Genomic DNA, 11,088 nt, shown 5'->3' with positions numbered 1-11,088 from the left:
GTACACTCTAAGGATGCCAGAAGAGGCCATCAGATCCCCTGGATCTGGAGTTAGGTTGGGAGTCACCATGTGGGTGCTGTGAATCGAACCCGGGTCTTCCACAAGAGCAGCAAGTGCTTTAACTACTAAGCTATTTCCAGGCACCTCACCTTTAAAAAGAAAATCTGAACATATTTGCGTTTCTGGGTTTCCAGATTCTTCTTCTACCTTTGTGGATCATGTGTAACCCAGAGATCATTATTTTTCTCTCCTGAAGTTGTTTGTTGGTCAGCTTTCTTGTCCCTACATTTCAGTTTCTCCTCAGGTGGGTTTTAGGTACAACTGCGCAGGGTTTTACTCTGTGCCTAATAGAAACAGGAGGGGAACAGTACCCTTTATCTTCGTAGAAGCAGAAATCCCGATACATTGTTTTAGTAGAGGCTTTTGGAAGAGACAATGAACTTTATTAGTAAACATTAATAGCTAAATAAGTAGGGGCTGGAGAGGTGGCTCAGAGGTTAGGAGAGCATCCTGTGCTTTCAGAGGACTGGAGCTGGGTTCTTAGCACTCATAATGAGCAGTTCACAGCCTCCAGCCGCTCCCGCTCCAGGGAATCTGACACCCTCTTCTGGCCTCTGCCAGCACTGCACACGTGCACACATCCACACCAACACATAACAAAACTATTTTGAAAATAGGGTACCAAGATGAATTATGTCAACATCTGAGTAGGGCACCGAGGGAATTATGGGATGGTCTGTCGTAACTTTTCACTCTGTCCAGATATATCAGTGCTCCATTTACAATGCTCTGGAGGGTATTGTTCCCAGGCTGTGTAAAGGGTAAAGGTCTTAAGGAAAGGAGAGAAATTTCTTCTTTCTTTCTTTCTTTCTTTCTTTCTTTCTTTCTTTCTTTCTTTCTTTCTTTCTTCTCTCTCTCTTTCTTTCTTTCTTTTCTTTCTCCCCCCCCCCCCCGCTTCTTCTGGTTTTTCAAGACAAGGTTTCTCTGTAGCTTTGGAGTCTGTCCCGGAACTAGCTCTTGTAGACCAGGCTGGCCTCGAACTCACAGAGATCCGCCTGCCTCTGCCTCCCGAGGGCTGGGATTAAAGGCATGGACCACCACCGCCCGGCTATTTTTTTTTTTAAACATTTGTAGGTAAGGACCTGTAAGAAGGCTCAGAGGTTAAGGGCACTTGCCATGCATACAAGCCTGGCAACCTGAGTTTGCAGACATAATGGAAAGAGAACCGACTCCACCAAGTTGCCCTCTGACCTCCATCTACATGTGGTCTTTGATACAAGTGTCTCCACCCCACCCATATCATGCACACATACACATAATAATAGCAATAGCAATAATGACGATGAAGATAATTTTACAATTCTGTATATATATACATTATTAACTATTTTTTTACTTTATAGATTTATAATTAAGAATATCAGAAAATGTACCAAGTTAGTGTCAAAATAAGATGTAATTCCTGTTACAGATTATCAGAGAATTAGAACAGTTAAAAACCTATAGAATCTGTAAGTGGAGGAGCACAGTTTTAATCCCAGATGCAGGCCAAACTGTGAGTTCAAGGCCAACCTGGTCTACACAATGAGTTCAAGGACAGCCAGGGCTGTGTAGGAACACCCTGTTTCAAACAAACAAACAAGCAAAATCATAAAAACTGTGGATAGCCTGTTTTAGTGGAGAAACCTGTAGGCCTTTGTAATGATATGATGTTGTATATTTTGTTTTGCTGTTTTCTGTGGTATATTTGGTTTATAATATATTTCAAGTGAAATCTCATTCTGTCTATACATGTTTTCCAGTGCAGTTCTCAAATGTTAAGTCAACTGATGTGCAAAACTCCAGAATCCGGGTGGATTGAATGTATTTGCTTCCCGGTTTTGCATTCTGTAAAAAAATCACACAATCATCAAACAAATGGAACACACACAAAGACAAAAACTTGTCAAAAGTTAAGTTTACCTGGAGTCTCACACTTGCGACGCCAGCACTTGGGAAGTGGCAGACTGACTGATCAGGTGTTCAAGGTCATCCTTGACTAAACAGTTCAGACTAGCGTGGGCTCCTGCCTGGGGGAAAGGGGGAAAGGTTAAAGAAAGCAGAAAACAAAACTCCTGACATACATCACCACAATCATCTTTAAAAGTAGTACTGTTTCTAAAGTAGAAATAATACCTCTTGATAAACCTAAGTGAGTTTTGATATACTTTAGTTCTTTTAGAACTAGTACATATCAATTACACAAAGTAGTGAATTCCATTGCAGCAATTTTAACATGTATTTTGATCATGTTACACCCCTGGAAAAATTTTTTCCATTGAGACAGGGTTTCACTGTAGCTTTGGAGCCTGTCCTGGAACTAGCTCTTGTAGACCAGGCTGGTCTCGAACTCACAGAGATCTGCCTGCCTCTGCCTTCCGAGTGTTGGGATTAAAAGCGTGCGCCACCAATGCCTGGCCTCTTTTTCCTCTTTACCAAAATTCCGCTCACATGACACCTGCACACACTATGGCTCCATGGATGGGAGTGACTGCACCCTTCAGAACTCAGCTATTTTCATCCTCACAGTTGTTAGCGTCACTTGGCTATTGTCTCTGTCATGTGATCAGTTCTCCCGTTCTAGTTTAAAAGTCGCAGAAAACTCAAGCTCAGCTGACATCCTCAGAGCTGAGCTTCTTGCAGAACCTCAGGCTCCCAGGCTGCTTTACGGAGGTCCTGGAGTAGTATCCTGATATCTTACCCTGCGGAGGGTGTGTGTGTGTGTGTGTGGTTGGATTTTTCTTTGGGCCATGAGCTTACAAATAATAAGACAGAGACTTAATAATTATGAAAGCTCAGCCTTATCTTAGGCTTATCCCTCTAGCTCTTCTATCTTAAATTTACCTGTTTTTATCAGTCTATGTTTTACCATGTGGTTTTCCACCTTTCATTCTGCATGTCTGACACTCATCCCCCCATGTCTCCTTGGCATCTCCTGCCTACTTAGATTCCCCCCCTCCTTTCTCTCTCTGGAAATTCCACCTATGCCTCCTGCCTAGCTATTGGTCATTGGGCTTTTTATTACACGAATCACAGCAAATACATCTTCACAGTGTACAAATATCTCACGACACACATGTTCACGTGTGTGCCTGTGAACGGATTTGTAGTGTGCCAGTGGGCATGCATATGGAGGCCAGAGGTCGACATCAGGTGTCTTCTTTTACTTTTTTTCACCTTATTTTCTTTGAGACAGGGTCTCTCCCTCACCCCGGAGCTCACTGATTTGCAAGCTTAGCTGGTGTCAGGCCATGGGGATCCTCCTATCGCCACCTCCCTACTGGGACACCACCACAGCTTACATGGGTATGGGATCGGGATCTGAACTCTGGTCCTCGTGCTTGGGAGGCAAGCACCTTCGTTACCTACTGCTATGTGTCCACAGCATTAGGGGGCTTCTTAACCTTAGCCATGGTCTGGGGTGTGCTATTAGCTTAGGTAAGATATCCAAGTGGCAAAAACAGCAGCTATGTTGTATTGGGGTAGACCACAGGAGATAATCAAGGTGTAATAAGTGACTCATCTTTTAATGGGTTGGTCTGTTTGTTGTAAGAATTAGACAATTTACTCAGATTTTAGAACTTCCTGTAGAACGGAGAAGAACAGGATTTCACGGTGGCCAGGGCTGTCTGTAGGGACACTGGAAGTGACCCTTCTCTGGTCTTGCCTGCAAACATTTTTTATAGGACTTAAATTGATTTGCAAGAATGGTCCTGATTAGTGGAACCCAGAAAGCCAGTCTGAATGCATAGATGTGTTGGAAGGGCAAAAACAAGAGGCAGGAAGCATGCAGGGAGGGGATGAATTCAAGAATAGAATGATCCAGAGACCCAAGGGTGCATTAACAAGGAAGAAAAGCACGGTAGGAGGTAGGGTGCCTCTGTTGCTAAGCAACCACAAACAGACTTTTTGGTGTTTCCAGAGTAACGGCAGAGGAGGATAATAAGTACTTGAGATGTTTTTAGAACTCACACCCAGTGAGCACCTCCTTTTCCTGTTCTTTGGCACCCTAACTTATTTAATAGCTACCTGGGTATCCCATTTGCTAGTCTGAAGAGACAAGCTAATTTGTTGAAGATCAAGTGCGTCCTAGACTAATTTCAAGGCAGTGCCCTCTGCCAAGCTGTTCTGCCTCTCCGTTGACTGCACACTTTAGGTTGGGCATAGTTAGCCCAATTGTTTGTTTCTAGTTGCCTAGAAAAGAATATTTCTCAAAAATTTTAGAAATAACTTTTTATAGAAAAAATGAAATATACACAGAAATAGAAATAGTGTTACAAAAGCTCCATTTATAATAGACCCTTTGATTAACCTTGCATCATTGCTATAGCTGCTCATTTTCCTTCTCTCCTAACCTCCCTGTCCCTCCTCCTAAATTCTTTTTTTAAAAAAATATTTATATATTTATTATGCATACAATATTTTGTCTGTGTGTATGCCTGCAGGCCAGAAGAGGGCATCAGACCTCATTACTGATGGTTGTGAGCCACCATGTGGTTGCTGGGAATTGAACTCACGACCTTTGGAAGAGCAGGCAATACTCTTAACTACTGAGCCATCTCTCCAGCCCCCTCCTCCTAAATTCTTGTCCTTAGTTTATTTAGAAGCAAATTATAGACATTGTATAATTCTGCCAGTAAGCAGTTTAGAATGACTCACTAAAGCGTAAGGATGCAAAGGGACTTAACAACAGTGCAATCATTTCTAAAAGGTAACACTCAGGGGCTTTAGGGATGATGGCTCAGTCACTGCACTCAGGGGCTTTAGGGATGATGGCTCAGTCACTGCACTCAGGGGCTTTAGGGATGATGGCTCAGTCACTGCACTCAGGGGCTTTAGGGATGATGGCTCAGCTCAGTCACTGCACTCAGGGGCTTTAGGGATGATGGCTCAGTCACTGCACTCAGGGGCTTTAGGGATGATGGCTCAGTCACTGCACTCAGGGGCTGGAGGGATGATGGCTCAGTCACTGCACTCAGGAGCTGGAGGGATGATGGCTCAGTCACTGTACTCAGGAGCTGGAGGGATGATGGCTCAGTCACTGCACTCAGCACGCTGACACACATAATAAAAATAAATTAAAGGTGGCAGCGAGGAATACCAAATGTATCACATGAACAGAAAAAAATTTGAAAGAATTAGAAAAATTTGAGCAGCGATCAATTATTTGAATTATTAGTGTGTGTGTGTGTGTGTGTGTGTGTGTGTGTGTGTGCCTGTTCTGAGGATCAGACTCTGGTCCTGGCAAAAGAAGTTGCTGAGACAGCTCTCTAGCCTCCTACCACCAAAATTTTATTACATTTGTTTTATTTGAGATAAAAGAACAAACATTTTTTTTTTGTTTAAAAAATATTGAAGAAAATACCCCAAATCATGCTACTGGAAGGTGGGAGAGCAGAGACTAGCGTGGGAGTGTCAGTTTCCCCGAACTGGTCTGCGTTTTTTTTAACTTAGTCTTGCATACATGGAAACTCTAGACTCAGAACAAGTGTGGTTGTACACAGATATATGATTTTTATTTTGTCAGTAAAAAAAAATCAATAAAAGAGAAGACGAAATTACTTAAATCAAAAGACAACTAATAGCAAAACAGGGTAAGTAGGAAGTGAGGACTTTTGAGTATTTATTATCTTTGTCTTAATACAATTGCAAATTCAGAAAATTTAATTTTTAATTGTGTCTACCTAACATCTGGCTCCTAAAAATTTAATAATTTGCTCCAATGAGCCAATATAAACCCAGCATAGTTCCTTGCAGGGCTAGACAACATGATCAAGGATGTTGGTTTAATAAGTTGCCTATTGAATCATAAGCTGTATGAGAAAGCAGACATAAAATGGTGTAGGAAAGGGACCCGTGTCCAGCTCCCCATGTGCGTTTTCAGTGAGTGCCGGCCTGCTGTTAGGGAAGACCAGTTCCTTGCTGTTAGGGAAGCCAGTTCCTTGCTGTTAGGGAAGCCCAGTTCCCTGTTTGTGTACTAAGTGCTAGCGTAGACTGGGAACTGAGGTTAGCAGATTCTGTCATCGTGTCTTATGTAATAAACATTACTTACTGTGTGTTTGGTTTTTCCCCTCAAGCCATAACTGTGTTGCCTGATGAAGAGCAGAATTTGAATCATTATGTACAAGTTTTACAGAACCTGATAATGAGTGTTCCCACCAGGGATCAGGGCTCTGGGGAAAAGTCAAAGCCCTCAGGAACTGTGGAAGTTGCAGAACCGAGGTCCTCGCCTGAGCTGATGCACACCCCCGAAGTTACCCCTGAGAACGACGGTCTGATCAGGCCCATCAGCGAGGAAAAGACAACTTTCCCTTCTAGCGGCTTCACGCTGGGAATAGAGAGGAGAAAAAAAACCAAAAGTACAGCGTTCTGGTCCATCCGGCCAAATAACGTTTCTGTTGTTTTACACGCGGATGAACCGTATATTGAGACAGAAGAGCCAGAGCCGGAGCCGGAGCCAGAACCCCAGTCTAGGCCAACGATAGTGCCTGAGTATGAGTCAGAGGCGGAGCTGGAGCATGGAACCCTGCAAGAGCCAGATCTAGACGACCAGGTAGAGTTAGACACACAGCAAAACAGGATGCAAACGGAGGTCCAGAGTATGACATCCATGGTTTCCCAGCCATGGTCGGCAACTGCACATGTCACCATAACAACCAGAACCACCAGCAACTTGGATAGCTCCACAGACTCTGAGGATGTGCCCCAGCTCTCAGGCCAGACGGAAACCGAGAACTTAGAAGACTTCTCTGGACGCCACTCCCTGAGTCCGAGATATGAGGACATTTTGAGAAAAATTTCCAATATTAATGTAGAAATTCAGCGGGGGCCTCTTGGAGACGGCAACAACCCCGAGTACAAAGAATATATCAAGGCCTCCAAGGAGCACCTGAAACGGAGCCTGGCCCTGGCCGCAGCCGCCGAGCACAAGTTAGAACAGATGTACAGTTCTCGTGTCTTCCAGGAGGGAGAGACCAGCGAGTCCGTTGATGACATGGAAACGGTTATCAACATGCTGTACAATTCCAGGTCCAAGTTGCCGGAGTATTTAAATAGTAAGCGTATCCCATCAGAGCTGAGAGAAAAGGCCACTGTCGTGATTGGTGTGTTGAAAAAACTATTATGTGTAGATCAGGTAGAAACGCAACGCCTTATTAGGAAGCTGTTAAGCAATAATATGAAAATCCTAAATATCCTTGATGTCCCATGAGCAAACTCATTTAAGCAAAGGGCTCATCCACAGGAAAATAAGCATATTAGTGATTTCAAAAGTTGCCTAAAATATTTTCTATTATACTTCCATGTGCTAACATCCTTATGTTTCATGTCATAAAATATTTTCATATGCACTAAAAACCTAACAATTTTAAAATAAAAATTTGCTTCATGAGTTTGTGGTTTTTTTCTTCCTCATTAATTCAACAAGTTGTGATGAGTTAGTCTCTAAAATGTTTAAGCTTTGGCTCTACCGACTGGAGGTGTTTAGAGACTGTGAGCGCTGTGTGACGCAGCCAGTTTTAAATGATCACTTGCGGTCTCGAATCCCCTTTCAGACCATCTGGGTTTTCTGTATGAAGAGCACACACTCAAGACGGGTATCAGAAGCACTTCGGTTTGGATGTATGCTCCTTCCTTGGGTAGTGGGTGATATACCGAGACATCCTGTTTGGTGGTCAAGTACTTGGGTCATTATGAGGGACCCTGACCTGGATCTGTAATGAGGTCATCCTCATACTTCCCTCCCTTGGCTTGCATACAAATACATTCAAGATTTACAAATCTTTTGGTACCAAATATGACCGGCAGCAGCTAAGTTAGCCGTATGATGTTATAATCAAAGTGCAGTTTTATTCCATGATGAGACCAGTATTATATTCAAGTTCATTTACTTAGTGCTCATTCATCAAGCCAGCTATTTATAAATCAATAAACACTTATTGACCCTCTAGTAAAACAAAATGCTAGGCTTAGGGGACAGAGTGAAGAGCTATGTTCCTCTCTCTTTGAGATTATAACAGGGAAGCTATAGACATTGAACAATCCATCTGCTTTAAATTTTTCGTTGGTACAAGCTCTTATGGGAGGCAGCTAGTCTAACCCCATTTAGAATATTGAGAAGAGTACCCTCAGCAAGGAGCACGTGAGGGGAGGTCTGAGAGGTGAGATATATGGGGGAGGAGAACGTTCCAGGCAGAGGAAGAGCGTGTGTGAATGTTGAGCTAAGTTGAGGATGGTAGGTTCAAGAAGTGCTTTGAGAATAGGAAGGCCAGAGGGAGCATTCCAAGATGAAGCAGGCACATACGGTCAGAAAACAGCTTGCAGGTCTCACGGTGTGCGTCAACTGTTTCATCTTTATCCTGTGGTTGGTGAGAAGCAATCTGCGGATTTGAAGCAAAGGACCCGGTGTGATCAAGTTTGTGTCAGACACGGGGTGTGTTTTGAAACAACACGACACTCTGGGCACAAGTTTTAGAGGCAGGCTGAAGTAGACAGGAGCTGTGCACGAGTCGGCTTTGACTTGGATTAGGTGAAATGAAGCGACTGTTTAGAGGCTGAGCAGACAAAACCAGGGGCTAAGCACATGGGTGTGACTGAGTGAAGAAAAGGGGCCAAGTGAACGCTCCCACAGGGCTGTGCTGTGAAGTGACCGCGTGCCTTTGGGTTCACAAGACCGCTGTTCACTGTGTTTAGTTTTAAAAATAACCTGCTGTGAAAAACGGTAAGCATCTGCAAAGATGAGCGGTAACACAGTGACAGCATCCGGCACCACCCAGTGTGAGCAGTCGTGTTGTAGCGACAGCCGTGTCCAGACCGCCCCTCTCCCCCCCTTCCTGTGTGCTCGAGTGGATCCCCAAGAGTTTGATCATTTTGTCTCCAGCTTGAACCGTGTGCGTCTCCCTAAGCTTTTCAAGATCAGTTTTCAAATGTTTCATAGCAATATCATCACGTGGTGTTAATGGTATCTCGTCAACGTTTAAATTTAAAAAGTGATTGGACAGTGAGAGATTTGGAGTTTCTTTGTATGAATCAATATTAAATAAAGTTCACACATTGCTATTGCCTGACTAGACTCAGACTTCTCTTTTAATTGAAAATTAAATTTTAATTTCTCCTTCCACTTTTTAAAGCTAGTAACTTAATTATTGGAAAAATGGCCATCAGTACTATCGCTTCACAGTGTGGATTTGGCGTTGCGTCTGGGTAGGTGGCTGGACTGTTTTCCTGTCCTCTATTTTCTTAATTTACTTACATTTATTTACGTGTATATGTGAGCATATGTGGTGTGTATGTGTGTCTGTCTGTCTGTCTGTCTGCCACCAGTGGCCAGAAGAGGGTGTCAGTTCCCTTAGAGCTGAAGTTATATGCAGTTGTGAGCCACCTGGTGTGGGTTCTGGAATGTGAACTTGTGTTGTCTGGAAGAGCAGCCAGTGCTCTGAACTGATGGTTTACCTACCCGTCCAGCTTACACTGTATTTTTGGGGCGAGGGGTGATTTAATCTAGAAACACTTCATCAGAAAAGTTTGTGTTTTTGCTTTCTTCCCCCTCCAGTTTCTTTGCTCTCTCCATTCCTCTTTTCTTTCTGTGATGTGTGTGTGTATGTGTGTGTATGTGTGTGTGTGTATGTGTGTGTGTATATATGTGTGTATGTGTGTGTATGTGTATGTATGTGTGTGTATGTGTGTATCTGTGTGTGTATGTGTGTATCTGTGTGTGTGTGTATGTGTGTACGGAAGCCAAAGGTTGACAGAAGGTCTAGAGAGATGGGTCAACACCCATGTTGGATGGTTTACAGTCAACTGTAACTAGCTCTGGGGGATTTGATACCTTCTTTGGGCAAACACACATACACACATAAGCTAAAAATTAGAGATAAGATCACCCATTGTATGTGTGCAAAAATGTCTTGGATGGAGTTGGAAGCCGTCTTAAAAGGATAAGTTGAAGGAGCTAGAAACAAAACATGGAAAGACAGCTTTTGAAATTCTCAACCGCCTGAGATCTGAGACGGAGAGAGGTGGCAGCTATAGCTGAAAGCAAGACTTGGAGAAAAATGCCAGCTTCTTGTCAGACAGCAAGTCACTGTCAGGGGGAGGCAAGACGCCAGGAGAAAGAAAGGATGGAGATGGCCAGGGAGGGGGAGTAGGAAGGAAGGAGAAAGAATGGATAAGGTGGGGCTTGTAGGTTTGCCAGGAGACAATTCAGGGTATGCACACCTGTAAGCTCAACATTTGACAGGTAGACATAGAGGATTCGAAACCCAAAGCCATCTGAGGCAGAAGAGGAGGCCAGCTGCCAAGAGTGGGTTAAAGTGTGTGGGGATGCTGGCTAGAAGGACGGATAGTGTAGGCAAAGGGTCTAGGACGTCGCAGACACTAAGAGGTGGCCTTGTGTCATGTGCAGCTTCACAGAGGGCTGTGTAATTGTGAGGTGGTCCGTGGAGACCACCTCCTGTCTCTAACAGGGTTCTTGACCTACGCACCTCCAAGAATGGAGTGAGCAGACAGCTAAGAGAATAAATAGGAGGCGTTTTATTGTTAGTGTGGGATTAACAGTCTCAAAGGAGGTAAAATAAAGCAGATACCACATGGGGCTTAAACAAAAGATGTGTGGGACACTTCTTGCCTGCCGAGAGCCACCCCAGCTCTGGGAGGGCTTTGGAAGTGCCAAGCCAGAGTGCTCTCTATATTCCCATCTGTGGCTGAGGAGCTGTCACCCTCCTACAGTGGGCCAGAGCACTTATTTCTGAGATAATGTGTACATTGGAGCAAAGCTGCGTGAGATAGTGCTTCGTCTGATTCGTGTTTGTATTTTGGCAGGGTACGTTGATTTATTTGATTTCACATAGTAAAAAAAAAGTAATTTTAAGCCTTCAAAATTTTATTGAAAAGATGTTGACAGAAAGCCTCTATCCCTCAGCCTAGAGGAAGTTATTTTTTTTTTAAATATTTATTTATTGTGTATACAATATTCTGTCTGTGTGTATGCCTGAAGGTCAGAAGAGGGCGCAAAGACCTCATTACAGATGGTCGTGAGCCACCATGTAGTTG

General features: G+C 43.6%; 1 protein-coding gene across 1 annotated transcript; it reads left to right on the top strand.

Moving 5' to 3' along the window:
• The first annotated feature begins 3,290 nt into the window (after nt 1-3,290).
• Nucleotides 3,291-7,249, top strand: Spesp1 (sperm equatorial segment protein 1). Its single transcript, XM_057768376.1, has 2 exons — nt 3,291-3,345; nt 6,117-7,249. Exons 1-2 carry the CDS (start codon nt 3,291-3,293, stop codon nt 7,247-7,249), a joined length of 1,188 nt encoding a protein of 395 aa, XP_057624359.1.
• The last annotated feature ends 3,839 nt before the right edge of the window (nt 7,250-11,088 follow it).

Source organism: Chionomys nivalis, chromosome 4 (assembly GCF_950005125.1).
Source record: "Chionomys nivalis chromosome 4, mChiNiv1.1, whole genome shotgun sequence".
NCBI classification, from domain to species: domain Eukaryota; kingdom Metazoa; phylum Chordata; class Mammalia; order Rodentia; family Cricetidae; genus Chionomys; species Chionomys nivalis.
Note: the sequence above shows the minus strand (reverse complement) of the source record. Positions and strands in the feature narration are given on the sequence as shown.